The sequence below is a fragment of the Lepidochelys kempii genome, chromosome 2 (genome assembly GCF_965140285.1).
Source record: "Lepidochelys kempii isolate rLepKem1 chromosome 2, rLepKem1.hap1, whole genome shotgun sequence".
Lineage (NCBI taxonomy): Eukaryota > Metazoa > Chordata > Testudines > Cheloniidae > Lepidochelys > Lepidochelys kempii.
Window position 1 is genome coordinate 90,200,985 of NC_136381.1, and position 20,395 is coordinate 90,221,379.

General features: G+C 40.4%; 1 protein-coding gene across 1 annotated transcript in view; it reads right to left on the bottom strand.

Moving 5' to 3' along the window:
• The window catches only part of PIEZO2 (piezo type mechanosensitive ion channel component 2), a 454,182-nt gene that overhangs the window by 216,784 nt on the left and 217,003 nt on the right, over positions 1-20,395 (bottom strand). Inside the window, exon 4 of the mRNA XM_073331610.2 lies at positions 6,875-6,917. Coding sequence (XP_073187711.2) covers positions 6,875-6,917 — 43 coding nt within the window. The remainder of the gene's footprint in view (positions 1-6,874; positions 6,918-20,395) is intronic.

The following is a 20,395-nucleotide window of genomic DNA, read 5'->3' on the forward strand; positions in this document are numbered from 1 at the left end:
CGGAAGTGGCCAGCAGGTCCAGCTCCTAAGTGGGGAGCCATGGGGCTCCGTGCGCTACCCCTGCCCTGAGCACCAACTCCGCACTCCCAAGTGGCGGCGGGGAGGGGTGGGGGGGAGTGGCTGTAGGCGAGAGCGGCATGCAGAACCTCCTGGCCCCCCCACCTAGGAGCCAGACCTGCTGGCCATTTCCAGGACGCAGCACGGTGCCAGGACAGGCAGGGAGCCTGCCTTAGCCCCACTGCCCGGGAACCACCAGAGGTAAGCCTGCGACCCAACCCCCTGCGCCAGCCCTGAGTTCCCCTCAAACCTGGAACCCCCTCCTGCACCCCAAACCTCTCATCCCTGGCCCTACCCCAGAGCCTGCACCCCCAGTCCAGAGCCCGTACTCCCTCCAGCACCCCAACCCCCTGCTTCAACCTGCAGCCCCCTCGTGCAACACAAACCCTTCAACCCCAGCCCCACCCCAGAGCCCGCACCCCCCAGCTGGAGCCCTCACCGTCTCCTGCACCCAAACTCCCTGCTCCAGCCCAGGGAACGTGAGTGAGGGTGGGGGAGAGCGAGCCACCAAGGGAGGGGAAAATGTAGTGAGTAGGGGTGGAGAAGGGCCTCAGGGAAGGGGCAGGACTAGAGTGTTCGGTTTTGTGTGATTAGAAAGTTGGCAAACCTAAAACTTTCCCTTCCACCCATTGCAGATGGAGCCCTTTTAGGGATAATGACTTCTTTCCTTCTGTCCTGTGGGACAAAGGACCCACTGTACATGGTTGTCGTGAGCACAATATATTTAGTTTATCCAAAAGAAGGTTTAGAGGTGACTCGATCATGGCCTAAAAATAACTGACAGTAGACAGCTCTTAATAGTAGATAGCTCTTTAATCTATTGGAAGGTGGCATAGTGAGATCCAGTGGTTGGAAGGTGAAATTAGACAAATTCACAATAGATACAATGCGCAATTTTTTAAACACGAGGGTAATCAAGCATTAGAACAATTTACGTAGGGATGTGGTGAATTCTCCATCTCCAGGAGTCTTCAAACCAAGACTCGATGTCTTTCTAAACAATATACTATAGCTGAAAGAGAAGTAATGTGTTTGATGCAGTAATTACTGGATGAGATTTTATGGGCTATGATACACAGGTAACCACACTAGATGATTATACCAATCCCTTCTGACTGTAAAATCTAAGAATCTATAACAGTCCTTGTGAATTAATCCTTTTCTGTGTTGGCAAAGTATCTACGAACCAACGATGATTACCTTAAAATGTATTAACTATTCATAAATATTTTGCCGAACAACTTTCAGCCTATCGGTTCTTTGGAAATTATTTGTTTCAGCTATTTGATTTTCATTATTTGTGGTATTTTTCTCCTCTGTGATTGGAGGACTGAAAAATCTTTGAACAAGCAAATATTGAGCAACATACCCTCTGCTATGAATTTTTGATCAAAGCTTTGCTAAAATTCATAAGACTTTCCTGCTTTGTGGACATTTCCACAAGTATTTGGTGGTTATCTGAGACAGTACTCACAAATTATGAACAATACAACCCCTCAAACAGCAGTGGAGTAAAGTCAGCCTAATTATCCACACGCATATATATATCAGTTTGTTTGAGTTTTTTCTCATCATATAGCAAGCTTTAGTTATTAGCACTAAAGGAATAGAAAGAGGTTATATTACACGTAAACAGATAAATTCAACATTTTAACATATTCCTCATTATGATGGAGGTATAAAACTAAGCATTTTTTACATCTAATTTCTCCAAATGCACAGATGCTGTAGTCTGTACAGATTTCGATAAAGGTGATAGCTACTATAGTATGTTGCAATTATCTTACTTGTAATGTCTCAAAAAAAACCCCCAATCAATAACAATAAGAGCTTCATTTAAATCTGTCAAATCCAGATACACTCCATTTAATTGAAAGGCTCTTAACGCTAGTCATTTCCTGGATATAAAGCTACTTTACTTAAGCTCCAGCATTTTTAATTTATCTCGTGCTAAAAAGCAGTATGTTGGACTCACAAGGAGTGCTTACATAAAGGCTCAGACAACCAGATCTCTTGGTGTCTCTTTGTTTTGCAGGCTACAAATACAACAGCAATGTAAATACTCAACTGCAGAGTAAACATCATGTAACCACAAAGTAATGATGACATGCCCTGTATATTATCAGGGCCTAATTTCCTGAAATGTATGCTCAGTGTCTTCATTTCCTTCTGTCAATCAAGCTAATCTGAAATGTCGCAGTAAGAAAGGGACCTACTTTCTTCTTCCTACATACAGCTTTCCCAAACTTTAAGTACTGGTCTAGCCCTCTTAAAGCCATGATTCTGAGGACTGACCTCCCCCCATACATCTTAAAACCTGCCTGCATTCTGGCATAAGCAAACTCTCACCTGTGCCAATGTCAGTGCATCTGCACAGCTCTACACCTTAGTCCACACCTTCCGAGGGATGTGCTTGCAAACAGTGAAGGCCCATTCTCCTCTCCATACTCATATCACTTTCCTATTTACAATTCAGGCTATGGGTACTACAGGCAACAAAAGATTGTTTACAATGCAGTGTACTCTAGTACCTTCTTCTCCCTTTGCCTACTTTGGAAAGCACTGTTCATAGGAGAATACTGCTGTTTTAAACAATGAAAAGCTTCAAAACCAAGACATTGCTTACAAAAACAAACATTGAACCTCCAAAGTATTTTTCTGACAGATCACTTAAAATATGAGCTAGTTCACTGTAAGAACACCTGACGATGTTCATAAAATGAAACAAGTCCTATAAAGAAGACTGTTTAAAAAATCAGAAATAAGTGAAAACACCAGGAAAAAGTATGAAGATGCTGTTGAACAAAACTGGGTTAAATATTCAACTCATTTATGAGTTAGGGAGAAAGAGGTTGTTTTGTTCTTCTGTGCCCATCTGGAACTGACAGAGAAACAACTCCTGCTAGTGGATGTGATATCAAGGACCAAATACATTGGCTTCAATTAAATTATTCAATTAAATCAGTGTAATACAGTGAAATACAGATGTTGCCCTAGGAGAACACCTAATTTCCTGGCATACATGAACATATTCAGATTCTTCACAAGACTACCTTCTACAGTGAGAATTGTGTATTGTTGAACAAATTAGAGCATGTTAGCATCTTGTCTACAATAGGAATGATCAGAATGACTATTATTATTAGATTGTTGATTATGTCTTCTACAAGTCCTTTTCTCCATGATTAGACCTACTGATAAGATAGTATCATTAAAGTAATCTTTTCTAAATACTAGCATCTTCTAATGAGCACTATAAGTAAAATCTAAAATAAATAATCTATATTACTGTGCCCTTTGTATTTCTAATCCCTGACAGGTTCAAGCTGGTCATACATTTTATCTTTAGTTGAAACTACCATTTTCCCGCTTTGGCATGACTTGGGAAAACAGCAGCAGCAAGTGATAAAACTTTAAAGAAAACTGTAGCAATGAAAGAGTCAGTATTTCCCTGTTTTGCACCATAGACTGAATATCATGTTAAATACACTGCCTTTTAAGAAATAAAATTAGATTTAACTTGTGGGAAAAGCAGCACAACCCTACAGAAAAGATGTACCCGATGCTGTTAGTCCTAACAACTGAAAGTGCATAATTTCTGTAACGGACCAATGTGTTTTATATCTTCCAGACTCACTATGCTGTAAAAACAGTCTGCCTGTAAATGGACAAGATCCTGTCAGATGTCACAAATAATGAACTTCAAATCCAATTCATCATCTTGTAGTTAATTGACTGAAAGCGTGAATGATTATAAACTAGAGCCTCAGAATATAATAAAAGGGAATTATAATTATAATTTAAGTAATGTTAAAACCAGAATGATCCCCACACTACAAAAAAGGTCCAATGTACTGCATTCCAGTTAAGGTTCTTGTAAGTGATTATAGAAAACTGAAGAATTAAGCCAAATGACCACATGAAAATGAGAGGACAGAGGTTTTTAAATTTTTCACGGTATGAACCATCCTAGAATGAAATCCTGGATGGGTTTCAGATCAAAACAAGCCTGAGTGTTTCTGACTTTAGAGAAGCTCTAAAATAAAATTGTGCACATTTTTCTAAGACCTGTCCTGCAATGGAAACAAGCTCTAAAACTCTGATCCATTTATTGGCATAATATGTGCTGAATTGTCTCTTTCTGGAGTCTAGTATAGACAGATGGGAAAAAGCTGTCTGAAGAAGATAGGAAGAGAATTCTGTGGCCTATCTTGATAATTATTTCCAGGACCCTGCACCTCAAGGCTTTTTTTTTTTAAACTCAGTCAGCAAGCTATTTCTCTATTCTAAGCAGTTCACCCACAGGAGGAGGATTTAGAAAGCAACCAAGGGCAGCCATTAATCTTGAATTTAAATATAGTTAGGGGAAAAAAAAGGGTTTTTAAGATACTGAGATCTGAGGCCTGAAGACAGAGTTCACCAAACTTCGAGACATGACAACTCTCTGAAAGAAAAATGAAACACACCATATCCAATTCTTTTCTTAATTTTTCAGAGGCATAAAATCCTCACTAAAAGTGTAAAAAGTAATTCACAGCCTTATTGAACTGTTACATAGACTGCCTTCCCTTAAAGGGTTGGTTGGCCAAGTGAGACTTCTGCAGGCCAGAATGATTGTTTACCTACTAAATTATTGGTAGACCATCTCATCTCCCACATTTCCTGTTTAACTCTTGTTAAAAATATGGGACAATGCAATCAATATTTCTGGCAGGTTAAAAATGTTGGACCAAACTCATAATAGGTATAATAATATAAATGATTTATCCAAGAGATTAATTTGGCCCATTTTTTTTTAATTTGGTGATGAGTGGTTTGTTTTGTTTTAATTTATTCAGTGCATTAAATTGACAATTTCTCTTCAAGGGGCTGAAAATTAAAATGCATTACTAAAATACATATGTTGCCATGAATCCTTAGTTAATTCTTCAGTGAACATTCAATCATGTTACTTCAACTGGTACCTATGGTATTTTTTAGTAATGCCATTTATATATGTTGTCAGAAGCTCAAGCAGCTTCTTTGTGGTTGAGAGCAGCTTTACATCTCAACCAGCAATAGCCTGTGAAACTAAAAAGGCAAATCAGTACCAATCAAAAAGTAACTTTTACCGCTGCAAAGATTCAAAATTATTACTTCTTCCTCTCAGTCCTTTTAACTTCTCGGAAACATAGTGTTTCAACTTATACCCTGCAAATAGTTAATATTCTGAAGGCATTAAAATTAAAATTAATCCTTTCCCTGAATTGTCCCCTGCCAAACATAGTACAAACACCCTGTCTGTGATCCTCCAGTCTTTACAGAATTAAGCCTACCACTGAAATCATATATAATTAAATATACCACAGAAGAAATACAACAGGCCTACACTTTGTTAAATTCATACAATGAAGATGGATTCAAATTTTTTTTTTTAAAATAGATCAGTAAGGGTATCATCAGCTCTTTGTAAACTTCAAGAAAAATGAAGCTGTAGACAAATGTGTGGACAACTTTCAGAGCCTCTATTTCCAAATAACTTCTAATGCTGAGCCTTAAGAATAAATCTGGGGAATGACTCTGGGACCACTGTCCTTGAAGTCCTGAGGGTAAGTTGTTTAATGGTAGTATTGATCCACCCCTTACATTTGCTGATACTACAGTGGTTCAGCGTTCAGTCAATTTATGTGCTCAGGAGGATTTAGTGAAGTGGAATGCTTTTAGACAAGAATGACACAGAGCCGCCTTTCGTTTATTGTTATTAATGTCTGAAGATTTTAATCAAGGGAGAGGTTTAAATTTAAAGATAAATTTTATTGTAATAGAAAAGCTCTAAGGCACCAATTTATGCCTTGTGCAGAATAGTTTCATTCTGGTTCAATGAATTAGCCATTAACTTAAATACAGGCAAGTTGTTTAAATTAACCAACAAGGCAATAAAAGTGAGAGCAGCTAGAAAGATGATACTAGGTGGAGACATGAAAAGGAAAGGCTTTCCTCTCCTCAACGTCACCCTGGCTTTGAAAAGGCCATCTATGTTATTAGCACCAGTCAGTCTACGCTTAATGTTAAAAGACAACACTCCCCTTCTCTCATACATATCTAGTTGTGTTCATAGTGCCCCCATGCCTTGCCCTAGCACACTCTTGTGCAGTCTAGAAATATTTGGTTTAGACAGAAGATCAGAGCTCTATATATGGACAGGAAGCAGATTACTCTGCTTCATGTTTGTAGATGGGCATACAGGGGACTGAGTATTTCCAGCCCTGAGAACAGATTACTCTTTAGCAAGGCCTGGCCTAGTTTAAGTTCCATGAGAGACATATGTTTCTGGTATGACGACCTTATGGTTATGTTTGGCTGAAAGAAGCCTTTGCACTTCAGGAATGCTGAATTCCGGATTTTCTCTGATGTTAAATAGCGCTTTGCCAATCGTGTTCCTTTTCCACATTCATTCGTTTTTGTTAGTTAATATGCCATAGTTCAGAAGTCTTATGAAAAATATGGGAAAGCAGTGATACCTTCATTCAGAGGTAAGACTTCAAACCAAATACTCTATGAAGCCTACTTTAACCCTAATACATTATATTGCTCCCAGTTGAAATGATTGTGAGCCAGATTTACAAAAGAACCTTGTGCTCCATGATGATCACAGATATAGTTAAAAACGAAAGTTGTGAACATATCAGTAACTCTGCATATCACTCCCCCTAACTTTGACATCCCAGATAATGTAGGTCAATTAACGTAAATAACTCTGCCAACCTGTGTGTGCACATCTCTTTTTTTGTTTGTATTTTAAGATGTAACATGCATAGGAGATAAATTCACTGCTTACCTTTCAAAACCGATCTGTCGTAACGTTTTCTCCCATGTAGAACCTAGAAAAAAAGACATTGAATAAAGAACCTCACATTTTTAGTTTCTCTTATTCGTCCACTTCCTCTCTCTAGCTAGATTCTGTATTTTATTTTGTTTTTTCCACCCAACTGAAAACATCTTTAAATGGTGTCACCTCATAGTGGAGACCTGCCAGAACAGACTACCACTGAATGATATGGACTGCTTTAAGGTGTCAACTTACATCACCCGTTCCCCATTGCAAAGCAGTTGGTCACTGTCACAGTTGTCTTTAAATTCAAATGTGGCCGACCCACTGCAATATGATCTTCACACTACTGCTGAAATTGCTGAATCAGCATATTCACACACTACACTCTTGAAACTTCACCATTTCGTTTTACTAGTAATATTCATTAAGATTCTTGTAGAAAGTTAAACAGAACCTTTGGAAATCCCACCACGTCTTTTGTTTTAAACTGAGTAACATCTAAAATCTAAATCTTCTTTATAAATCAAGGACTCAATCCTGTAAGCATTACACATAAGAGTTATCTCTAACCATGTGAACAGTCCAGCTGACTTCATAGCATTGACTCCTATTGGACTACTCATGTAAGTCATGCAAGATTGAGCCCCATGTATTTAAAGGGATGCAATCACAAAGCCAAGATTCAAAACTTGACCAATATTTTACGCTCTGCAGGAAATATAATTACAGAAACTGTAAGAGAGACAATAATTCCTGTCAATGAATGACCCAGAAATATTATTGTTTTGCTGCTACAGCAACAATAATCCAAAAGAGGGAACACAAATTAACTAAAACTCTGACACCAGACTTCTGCCAACATCATAGATGACTCCCCATCAATTATGTAAAAAGAAAAGGAGTACTTGTGGCACCTTAGAGACTAAAAAGTACTCCTTTTCTTTTTGCGAATACAGACTAACACGGCTGCTACTCTGAAACCATCAATTATGTGCAGGACAACAGAAAAAATCAAAAAGAAAAAGCTTTGTTGGATGTTGCTCTATAGAGAATAGACGAGTGGGGAAAAGAAGAGATGGTCAGATTCAAAGAGCTGGATTTGGAGAATTTCAGATTCTAATCCAAATCTGAATTCTGTAGCTCAGATCCATCTCTTATGAAAAAATGGAGAACATCTTTTTCACTGGCAGATCAAAGTCCTGCCTGATGAATGTGTGTGGAGCACATGATGACATTTTATGGTCAGTGTGAAAAAATCCCAATACATATATCCTTTACAGTCGGTCTCCTTCTATTCTGTTAAAGGGATTTATCCAAAACTGACACACAAATAACTTTATGGGGAGCTGTTGGGTGCTCAGCACTTTTGAAAAATCAGGTCACTTATTTAGGAGCCTAACTTTAGTGAAGTTTATGTTTTTATATATAAATGTTGGCATTGAGGCGGTTTCTATTTTATCTGCTAAACTATGAAGAGTACACCAGTAAGGAAGTGGTTAACTCCCAAAATGATCTATTTTCCCATTTAAGTTACCTATTAAGTACTACAGTGCCACTTTTGTTTTCTAAATTAAAAATTAATACCCATTAAAACTAATCTAGTAAAAAATAAAGATTGTTTTGTAAAGGCATTATGTTTTATAGGGCTCCCTTCACCCACTCCAAAATAGAGAATAATATAAATAAGGCCACTAGGGCCTGCTGAACAAATCTAAATATTTAATCTCCTGTTTTTAAAATCATCTTTGCAAAAAAATTCCAATAAAATGTACATTCCTGAAATCAATAAATGTTTGACATTTAATTTCATAATAAAAGTATTTTGGAAGAGCAGGTGGCTAAGCATACAGACTGGTGAAGAGTTTGGTCACCAACACTCTACATTAAAAGTTTCTGGAAATCCCCTTTTTTTGATCTTCATCTTCTCGGCCTGTCACTGCAGACTTGGTTTACATACATTTTTGGAAACTATTAAAATAAAATTATTTTTACAGTGCAGTAAATGCTCAGGGCATGGGACGCAGAATCTTTCTGCTCTTGGCTGACAGCTTTTATCAACTGAGGCATATTGATAATTAGTGTGAAATGACGGATCATTTCCAGAGCTTACACAAAGCTTTTCTTCAGGTCTGGGAAACTGAGGCTCTGTCTACCCTGGCAATTGAATGACAAAACTTTTGTCTTTCAGAGGCGTTACTCCCCGGCCCCCCAAAAGAAACGTTTTTCCACGACAAGTGCCAGTGTGAACAGCACGTTGTTGGCAGGAACGCTCTCCTGCCGACAATGCAAATTCCGCTTGTTGAGGGTGAATTTTTTTTGTCAGCAGGAGAGCTGAGAAACAGTGGCTACACTGCGCAACTTTTAGTGGCACGGCTGTAGTGACACAGCCATGTGGCTAAAAGCTGTGTAGTGTAAACATGCCTTACTCAGAGTGTCACCGCTAACTAGGAGATGGAACAGATTGTTTACCATAAATAGTTAACACATATTTCAGGGGACTATTCAAGGTGAATGTGTTAACTACTTTTGCTAAACAATCTGTTCCATCTCTCTAATATCCTGGGACTAACACAGCTACAACATTGTGTACATCTGGTTATCTCCACTCAGTTTAAAGTGGGTTTGGGTCTACAGCACAAAAAATCATAACCACCCTCACAAGCAGTCTCAGCAGAAAGATTAAGACATGACTGAATGCTGATGATGGACTACTTAACACCTGGAGGTGGTCCTTTCAAGCCGTGATATTTTACCATTAGGCTAGCAGCAACATCTAGCAGTGAAGAGAGAGGCACACAAGATTCAATTGGAGATAAAAAAAAAACTCTACATCTTTATCTTCTAAGATAATTGTTCCATTTTCATTTCTATTTGTCTCACTAGGACATACCTGAAGATTCTGATTTCTTGGTCACTGCATTTTAACTCTTGTCTGCATGCCACATTTTGTGCTTGCATCCAAAGGACTGCACAGACACTTGAGAAAAACTGAGTGAACAATCAGATTGACTGAACGAGGTACATATATATTACACTATATATATTACACTATTGAATTTGCCCTCAAATCCAGGATTATGTACAGAACAATGGAATACAGTCACTTTGGTTCCCTGTTTTGCTTTGTGGTGCTGCTGCTATGTATATTGGAAGGGAATCTATCTGCTTTGCATGAACATTGAAGATCCTTTAACACTTTTCGTAAGAGAAGGGGTTAACCTTGGTGTTTTTGGTCAACATTTCAGTTCCCTCCACTCTTGTGCAGTGTGCTGTGTGCTGGTTGTCTGTAACCTTTCACCCCACACAATTCAGTTATATGACACGTACACAGCCACAATGTAGAGAGAGAGGGAGACCAGGAAAGTGGGCTCCCACTGGTTTGAAATCCTCCTTCGGCTGCAGCTGCTTATTAAGTGCTCTTTGAACTACGTGCTACTCCTCGGAAACAAACCCTGCCAAGAATGAAACGACCATTTTGCATTTTTTTAAAATGTATCTCTTTATGGAGTCCCATTTTATAATGTTTATGACCTCAAACACTTTGTTTTAAGAGTTGCCTATTTCATTCTCAGTAGTGTAAACCTCTAAGTTGCACTAATAGCCAAGAGTAAACACCCTGAGGTAGCAGCATGAACAAGCTGAAGAATAAGGCTATTAACGCAGAAAAATTACAATTTGATTTAAACTTGCCCTAAATGCTTCCAAAGCATTAAACAAAATTTAATTCACGTGACTCCCATTAAAAACAACAGGGCACGTTTATGAATTAAGCTGATCCTGCTCCCATAGTTGATAGGAATTTGGCTATTATCTTCAATGGGAATTGGAGCAAATCCTAAATCCCTGGCTTAGTTGTGGAAAGCATTCACCCCTGAAGTTTCAGAATCCACCTCACTTTTTTCTTTTACTACTTCATATCAGAAACACTAAAACTGTTGTACTTAATTTGGTACTCCTATAATTAGACTTTTGTTCCAGGTACTTGCTCCAGATTGCCTGACCATAAAGAATTCCCATCTGTTTCTATGATTCTGGCTTACATGAACTACACTAGCATTAAAACTCTTCAAAAGATGAAGCATAAAGTACTTCAAGAATTACTGCTTGCATTTAACAGGAAGAATGGTGAAATGCACACAATGCTCACATATTTGCTTAGTGAGACAATATTATAGGAAAGAAAGGTGATTCAACCTACTGAAGATAAAATGAAAAACTTGCTTTTCACTTCTTTATGAACTGTGAGAGCCCAGGTTTTTTGTTTGTTTTGAGTTTTGTTGTTGTTCTTACTACTACCTGCTTACTGTGAATTGAAGAAGCTAAGGAGGAAGACAATCCACTACTAGATAATTGACTCATGCTGCCTAGGTCCTGTAGTGCAATGATAGGTATTAGATGTACATAGGTATATATTAGACAGATGTAGCATAACTATTAGCTTGGGGCCAGATTGTGTCAATACATTACAGGTCTGCAGCTCCCAGGGAGAAGTCTGGGGTCCATTGTGCAAGCCGAGAAAGGAAGCACACCTACTTCACCATCCCTGTAGAAGGGTGTAGTATGCATGAACTACCCTACACATCTGATAGCATGTGACCTGTCATGGCCTTATCTCGTCCCCACTCCCTTGGAGGTGGGTCGTACTGTAAGAAAATGCAGGAACTGCAACTGTGCCTGGCCCTGTCTGGAGGGCTTAAACAGGGAGAATGCTTCTTGCAGCCTCTCCAACGGTGACCTCATACAAGGGCCAGGCACTATTTGGCCCTAAACTAATTCACCACAGCAAACCAGAGGTTAAAATACCTTGCAGAAGATGAGAAGGAAAATACAAATTAAGACCAAATCCAAAGATATTTTGTCTCTTTTTATCTGGAGTCCTCAGTGAAGAGTCCACCAGTTTGTATGAAACCAGCCTGTATAGCTTTATCATTGTATACAGATTTTGTATAGATGGATACACCCTATGGACATCATGTCAACTCAGAGGAAACAGAATAGTGCAGCTACTGCACTTTGAAGTCATTAAGTGACAAAAAGTGTAAGATGTCCTTTTTACGGATTCTATTATTTTTTGTGTGTGTTTGTTTTGTAGAAACAGATATATTTTCTTTGGTTTCCCAATTATTCCAGTATAACATGCACTAGGCTTGTCTCCTCTTTAAAGTGGTGGGTAAGGAGCAATACTACTAAAGAGCTGGCAGTGTTTGGTATCTTGGCATACTCCTGCAAACTTCACGATATCAGCCTGAAAGAAAAGAAATTACTAACTTATGCCCTTTATGCTTGTGAAAAACAAATGAACAAAAATTATAATTTTTCCTAATGGCCAGCCTTTAAACAGAGATACACGGAACTCCTACAAAAACGAAGGCCTATTCACATACTAGGCAGATTAGCAATTTGATAGTCTCATTCCAACTACCACTGCCTCTTCTCAATTGCATCTCCCAAATAAGACGGCAGAGGGGACCAGGAAGTACACCCACAATAGCAGGGCTACAGTGGTCCATGGAACTTAAGTATCTGTGGTCATGGATGAAAGATCACAATGCACTAGGGTGAGTAGATTAAAATATATTCTATCCTGAAAGCTTGTTATTTAGGGAAGGGCTCATCTGCTCCCATTACATTCAGTAGCAGTTTTGCCATTTTATTTTTATCTTTCCTAAAAAAGTGAAACTAAGACGTAATTATGTTTTCCCAGCAATTTATCAGCTGGCAAAATGGAAAGTGATTTTTTACAAAACAGACCTGTTTTTTTTAAATTACATTAAGTAGAAAGTAGCTATAAGGTTGGTTTCAGAGTAGCAGCTGTGTTAGTCTGTATCCGCAAAAAGGAAAGGAGTACTTGTGGCACCTTAGAGACTAACCAATTTATTTGAGCATAAGCTTTCATGAGCTACAGCTCACTTATGCTCAGATAAATTTGTTAGTCTCTAAGGTGCCACAAGTACTCCTTTTCTTTTAGCTATAAGATTGACTCCCACATGAGCTTGCATGGACCCACAGGATCCATATAAAAATATAATAATCAGAATTCAAACAAAACCACAATGAACATTTTTTCGCTTCATGATCAAAATCCAGATTTTGCTGTCCCTTAGCCTGAAGAGTGATCTGTGAAGTCAAATCTGTAAGCATTCTGGAGTTTTTCAGCCAGCTGGAAAGCATAGATCTTCTCAGACGTGTATCCTTTCGCTGGCTGTGTCAAAGCAAGGCTTACCAGTAAACCTTCCTTAAAGCAACATCTGTCATAGGACAATACTTCATTTAGGAGTACGCACAACGAAGGCCAAGAGCGCCTCTCTTGAACTGTGTCCGTTGTCTGGTTTACCCCTAGCTTTATGAAACTGGGGAACAGCTCTTCCACTGAAGTACTGTGGGAAGATTCTCTAGAGGCTCTGTTTACTTTCCTTTATAAATCCCATCCTTCTGATCTAAATAGTCACACTACCTGAATTTGCCAGGCATCTAATCCTGGGATAAGCCACTCAATTCAAAAAGCAGAGAATATAGGTCTATAATCTCTTTCCCTGGCTTTCTCTATCTACGTATTATACTGTAGTCTTCACTGTGGTACCTGAGCATCTTGATATACTCACCCTCAACCAACTTCCCATGAGAGTTCCGGCTGAATAAAGTGCACAATTCAGCCCTGGATCAGAAAATGTCATGGGAAAGCACTCTGTGTAGTTATTCCTGTTCTTAAGTATCTATAACATTGTCGTCATGAGCTAAAAAGATTGCTTTCTCATTAAAAAGAACCGTGCCTCATTCCATATTAACTGGGCTGAGAGAGGGGGATAGATTCATAGATATTAAGGTCAGAAGGGACGATTATGATCATCTAGTCTGATCTCCTGCACAATGCAGGCCACCAAATCTCACCCACCCACTCCTGCAATAAACCTCTCACCTATGTCTGAGCTATTGAAGTCCTCAAATCATGGTTTAAAGACTTCAAAAAGACTAATTTTTTTCAAGAAGATTTTAATGAGTGGGAACATATACTTATAAATTGGGCAGGACATATTAATGTATTGCAAATAGCAATATTACTGAAGTGTATGTGTGTGTATGTGTGTGTGTGGCTAATGTGACAGACTGACAATATCCTGCAACATCCTGGACAAACCTTACTGAAATTAAATCCTATTGAATCCAGTCTTTGGAGTTCTTGGTATTAAAAATTCAAATATTTATGTATGGTTCTGGGATTGTATGGCACTTCAAAGGACTTTTTGGAACAATACGTGTAAAGTGGATTTCCTAGAAAGTACTTGGAAGGAGGGAAATGCAAATTCTTCTCTCCAGAGCCAATCTTTTGAAGCTAACCCTGGGCGCAAGCCCTGTAGTCCGTTGGTTACCTACTCCTGGAAACTCTAGATCAAAGACCCCTGAACGGTATAAAATGACTAAATGTGTTATGAGCATGCTTGTTCTGAGCTGAAACTGTGATGAACTTGTGACCAACAAGGCAATCCCCATTGCGTGGGGGTTTGAAAGACTGCTCCTCCCAATATCCTTGTTAGGGGTAGGGAAACACTGATAAGTTTATTCGCATGTGTGTGGATTCGCTTTTTTTTTAAATATGTTTTCTTTGTAGTGCTTTTTTTTAAACCTTAAATATGCTGCTGCTGCAAAGATCATTTGCCTAGCCTGTCACCTTGACCATGTTCACCCTCTATTTTTTTAATCCCTTGACAGGCTCCTCATGGAGAGTATGATGCTTATCTTCACTTTCCAGGTGTTTCATAGTCAATCCCCACCCTACATCTCAGCTCTCATTCATTATCAAACTATGCTCACCACCTCCAGTCAGCCTGTGATGCCAGCCTCCCCTGCCCACTTGTTAAATTTTCAAACACCATTTTGCTTTCTCCCATGCTGCCCACACACTTGGAAGGTATTCTCTGTAAATAGCTACCAAGTTACCTCATTATCCTCCTTAAAACTCTCCTCTGATGTGAAGCATACAAAAACTTTGACAACAGGGTTGCCAACTTTCTAACTGCACAAAACTGAACATCCTTGCGCCAGCCCCTTCCACTGCTCCTTCTCTGAGTCCCCATCTCCCACTCATTCCTGCCTCCTCCCTCCATTGCTTGCTCTCCCACACCCTCACTCACTTTCACTGGGCTGAAGCAAAGGGTTGGGGTGCGGGAGAGGGGTGAGGGCTCTGATGGGGGCTGGAGATGAGGAGTTTGGGGTGCAGGAGGGGGCTCCAGGCTGGGTCCAAGGGGTTTGGAGTGTGGGAGTGGGCTCAGGGCTGGGACAGAAATTTGGGGTGTGGGAGAGGATGCAGGCTCTGGCTGGGGGTGCGGGGTCTGGGATGGGGCTGGGGATGAGGGGTTTGGAGTACAGGAGGGGGCTCTAAGCTGGGGCCAAAGGGTTTGGAGTGCAGGAGCAGGCCCAGGGCTGGGATAGGGGATTGGGGTGTGGAAAGGGGTCCGGACTCCTGGAGGAGGTTTAGGTGCAGGAAGGGGTTCCGACCTGGGCCGGGGGTTCGGGTGCAGGTGGGGGGGGGTCTGGGAGGGAGTTAGGGTGTGTGTGGGGGTTCTGACCTGGGGCAGGGGGACCAAGGCGCAGGTTCCAGCCCGGCGGTGCTTACCTCAGGCAGCTCCCAGTCAGCAGCAAAGCGGGGCTAAGGCAAGCAGGAACTTTCTTTTTCTCTTTTAAGTGAAGAGCCAATTTGTGTTAGCTAACATTCTAGGGCCCTACCAAATTCTCAGCCATGAAAAATGCGTCACGGACTGTGAAATCTGGTCTCCTCCCATGAAATCTGGTCTACTGTGCGCTTTTATCCTGTACTATACAGATTTCACAGGGGAGAGCGGCATTTCTCAAACTGGGGATCCTGACCCACAACAGAGTTGCAGGGGAGTCGCAAAGTTATTTTAGAGGAGTCACGGTATTGCCACCCTGACTTCTGTGTTGCTGTCAGAGCTGGGCTGCAAGAGTGGCAGATGTGGGCTGGGCACCCAAGTCTGAAGGCAGCGCCCCACCAGCAGCATCGCAGAAGTAAGGGTGGCAATGCCATACCATATCATACCATGCCATCTTTACTTCTGTGCTGCTGCCTTCAGATCTGGGTGGCTGGAGAGTAGTGGCTGTTGACTTATAGCCCAGCTCTGCAGGCAGCCGCCCAGAAGTAAGGGTGACAATACCATACCATGCCAGGCCATCCTTACTTCTGCGCTGCTGCTGGTGGCTCTGCCTTCAGAGCTGGGCTCCAAACCAGCAGCCGCCGCTCTCCAACTACCTAGCTCTGAAGGCAGCGCTGCCGCCAGCAGCTGTGCAGAAGTAAGGGTAGCGGTACCACAACCCCCCTACAATAACCTTGCGACCACTCCCACCTCCCACAACTCCTTTTTGGATCAGGACCCCTTCAATTACAACACTGTGCAATTGCAGATTTAAATAGCTGAAATAATTACATTTGTGATTTTTAAAATCCTATGACCGCGAAATTGACCAAAATGGACTGTGAAGTTGGTAGGGCCCTACCTATAACACTACTTAGTGCCTGGTATACACTTTGTCTTAGCTGGTGAAGTTGTGCAAGGTAGGGAGGCCTTTTACACACCCAAAATAGAGGCAGGGCACAATCTAGAGCCTTGTTTACACACACATTTGCACTGGTTCAAATAAGGGTTGATTTTAAATCAAATTCCTGTGTGGACACACTTAAAATTGACTTAAACCTGGCTTTTATAATAGCATGAATGGTAGTTTAGGTACAAGTAATCATGGAATCATAGAAATGTAGGACTGGAAGGGATCTTGATAGCTCATCTAGTCAGGTTCCCTGAAGTGAGGCAGGCCTAAGTATTATATAGACCATCCCTGACACGCGTTTGACAAACTGTTCTTAAAAACTTCCAACGATGGAGATTCCACAACCTCCCTGGGTAATTTGTTCCAGTGCTTAACTACCTTGACAGTCAGGAAGTTTTTCCTAATGTCAAACCTAAATTTCTCTTTTTGCATTTTAAGCCCATTACTTAATGTCCTGACCTCAGTAAACAAAGAGAACAATTTAACAACCTTTTATGTACTTGTCTTCCTTTCTCCAGAGAAAACAAATCCAATTTTTCAATCCTTCCTCATAGGCATGTTTTCTAGATCTTTAATCATTTTTGTTGCTCTCCTTTGAACTTTCTCCAATTTGCCAACATCTTTCCTGAACTGTGGTGCCTAGAACTGGACAAAATGCTCCAGTTGAGACTTTATCAGTGCTGAGTAGAATGGACGAGTTACTTCTCATGTCTTGCTTATAACACTCCTGCTAATACATCCAAAAATTATGTTCACTTCTTTTGCAACAGCGTTACATTTTTGACTCATATTTAGTTGATGATCCACTATAACTCCCAGATCTTTTTTTGCAGTACTCCTGCCTAGGCAGTCATTTCCCATTTCATATTTGTGCAATTGATTATTTCTTCATAAGTGGAGTACTCTGCATTTCTCCTCATTGAATCTCATCCTATTTATTTCAGACCATTTCTCCAGTTTGTCAAGATCATTTTCAATTCTAATCCTGTCCTCCAAAGTGCTTGTAACCCTCCCAGCTTGGTGTCATCTGTCATAAATGTATTCTCTATGCCATTACCTAAACAATTTATGAAGATATGGAATACAACTTGGCTCAGAACAGATCCCTATGGGACCCCAGTCAATATGCCCTTCCAACTTGATTGTGAACCACGGATAACTTTCTGAGTATATGTTCCGACTAGTTGTGCACCCATCTAATAAAAGGTTCATCTAGGCTATATTTCTCTAGTTTGTTTATAAGCAGGTCATTTGAGACAGTATCAGAAGCCTTACTAAAGTTGAGGTATATCACATCTACTGTTTCCCCCGATCCACAAAGCTTTTACCCTGCCAAAGGAGGATATCAGGTTGGTTTGACAAGATTTGTTTTTGATAAATCAATGTTGACTCTTACTTCACCTTATTTTCTTCTAGGTTCTTACAAATTAGTTGTTTATTTGCTCCATTATCTTTCAGGATACAAAAGTTAATCTGACTGGTTTAGAACTCCCTAGGTTGTCCTTTTTCATGACCAGTACTATATTTGCCCTTTTTCAGTCCTCTCGGCTCCGCCTCCATGAGTTCTCAAAGATGGCATGGACTGCACCCTCAGCAAGTTTGCAGATGACACTAAACTGGGAGGAGTGGTGATACACTGGAGGGTAGTGATAGGATACAGAGGGATCTAGACAAATTAGAGGATTGGACCAAAAGAAATCTGATGAGATTCAACAAGGACAAGTGCAGAGTCCTGCACTTAGTATGGAAGAATCCCATGCACTGCTACAGACTAGGGACCAAGTGGCTAGGCAGCAGTTCTGCAGAAAAGGACCTAGGGGTTACAGTGGATGAAAAGCTGGATACGAGTTAACAGTGTGCCCTTGTTGCCAAGAAGGCTAACAGCATTTTGAGCTGTATAAGTAGGAGCACTGCCAGCAGATTGAGGGACCTGATCGTTCCCCTCTGTCCAGTATTGGTGAGGCCTCATCTGGAGTACTGTGTCCAGTTTTGGGCCCCACACTACAAGAAGGATGTGGAAAAATTGGAAAGAGTCCAGTGGAGGGCAACAAAACTGATTAGGGGGCTGAAACACATGATTTATGAGAAGAAGCTGAGGGAACTGGGATTATTTAGTCTGCAGAAGAGAAGAATGAGGGGGGATTTGATAGATGCTTTCAACTACCTGAAAGGGGGTTCCAAAGAGGATGGATCTAGACTGTTCTCAGTGGTAGCAGATGACAGAACAAGGAGTAATGGTTTCAAGTTGCAGTGGGGGAGGTTTAGTTTGGATATTAGGGGGAAAAATTCACTAGAAGAGTGGTGAAGCACTGGAATGGGTTACCTAGGGAGGTGGTGGAATCTCCTTCCCTAGAAGTTTTTAAAGTTAGGCTTGACAAAGCCCTGGCTGGGATGATTTAGTTGGTGACTGGTCCTGCTTTGAGCAGGGGGTTGGACTAGATGACCTCCTGAGGTCCCTTCCAACCCTGATATTCTATGATTCTATGAAAGATAATCACTAGTGGCTCAGAGATCTCTTCAGCCAGTTCTTTAGGTATTTTACAGTGTATTTTGTCAGACATCTAACTTGTCTAAGTAGTTCTTAACTTGTCCTTTTCCTATTTCAGCCTCAGATCATACCCCATTTACACAGCTCACCCTGTTATTGTCCGATCACTGCTAACTTTTTTGGTGAAAACAAACAAAAACGCCATTTAACACTTCAGCTATTGCTGCATTTTCTGTTCTTGTCCTTCCCTCCTCATTGAGTAATGGGCCTACTTTGTTCTTGGTCTTCCTCTTGTTTCTAATGTATTTGTAAAATGTTTTCTTTTTACCCTTTTTGTCCCTAGCTAGTTTAATCTCGTTTTTTGCCTTGGCCTTTCTAATTTTCTCCCTACATGCTTGAAACACTGGGGAAGTGCCAGAAGACGGGAAGAATGCTAATGTTGTGCCAGTATTTTAAAAGGGTAAACACAATGACATGGGTAATTACAGGTCTGTCAGTCTGACAATGATTCCAGGCAAGATAATGGAGTGGTTAATAACAGGACTCTATTAATAAAGAATTAAAGGAACGTAATATAATTAATGCCAATCAAAATAGGTTTATGAAAATAAATCTGTCCAACTAACTTATCTTTTTTGATGAGATTACAAGTTTGATTGATAAGGGCAATAGTGCTGAGGTAATATACTTAGACTTCTGTGAGGCTTGGTACACACACAACATTTTGACAAAAAAAATAAAATTAACATGGCACACATTAAATGCATTAAAAGGTGGCTAGATGATGGGTCTCAAAATGTAATTGTAAATGTGGACTTGTCACTGAGGAGGTATGTTTATAGTGGGGTCCTGCAGGGATCAATTCTTGGCCCTCTTTAACCTTTTTATCAATGACCTGGAAGAAAACAAAATCATTACTGATAAAGTCTGCAGATGACACTAAAATTGGGGGAAATGGTAAATAATGAAGAGGACAGGCCACTGATTCAGAGCAATCTGGACTTCAGAGTAAACTTGGGGCAAGCAAACAATGTGTGTTTTAATACAGTTAAATGTAAGTGCATACATCTAGGAACAAAGAAAGCAGACCACACTTACAGGATGGGGGACTCTATCCTGGGAAGCAAGGATTCTAAAAAAATGATTTGGGAGTTGTGGTGGATAATCAGCTGAACTTGAGCTCCCAATGCAAGACTATGGCCAAAAGGGCTAATGCAATCCTTGGATATACAAACAGGGGAATCTTGAGTAGGAATAGGAAGGTTATAATACGTCTGTATTTGGCAGTGGTGCAACCACTGCTGAAATACCATGTCCAGTTCTGGTGTCCACAAAATTCAATAAAGATGTTGAAAAGTTGGAGAGGGTTCAGAGATGAGCCACGAGAATGATTAAAGGATTAGAAAACCTGCCTTAGAGTGATAGACTCAAGGAACTCAATCTATTACCTGAAAAAAGAGAAGGTTAAGGGGTGACTTGAT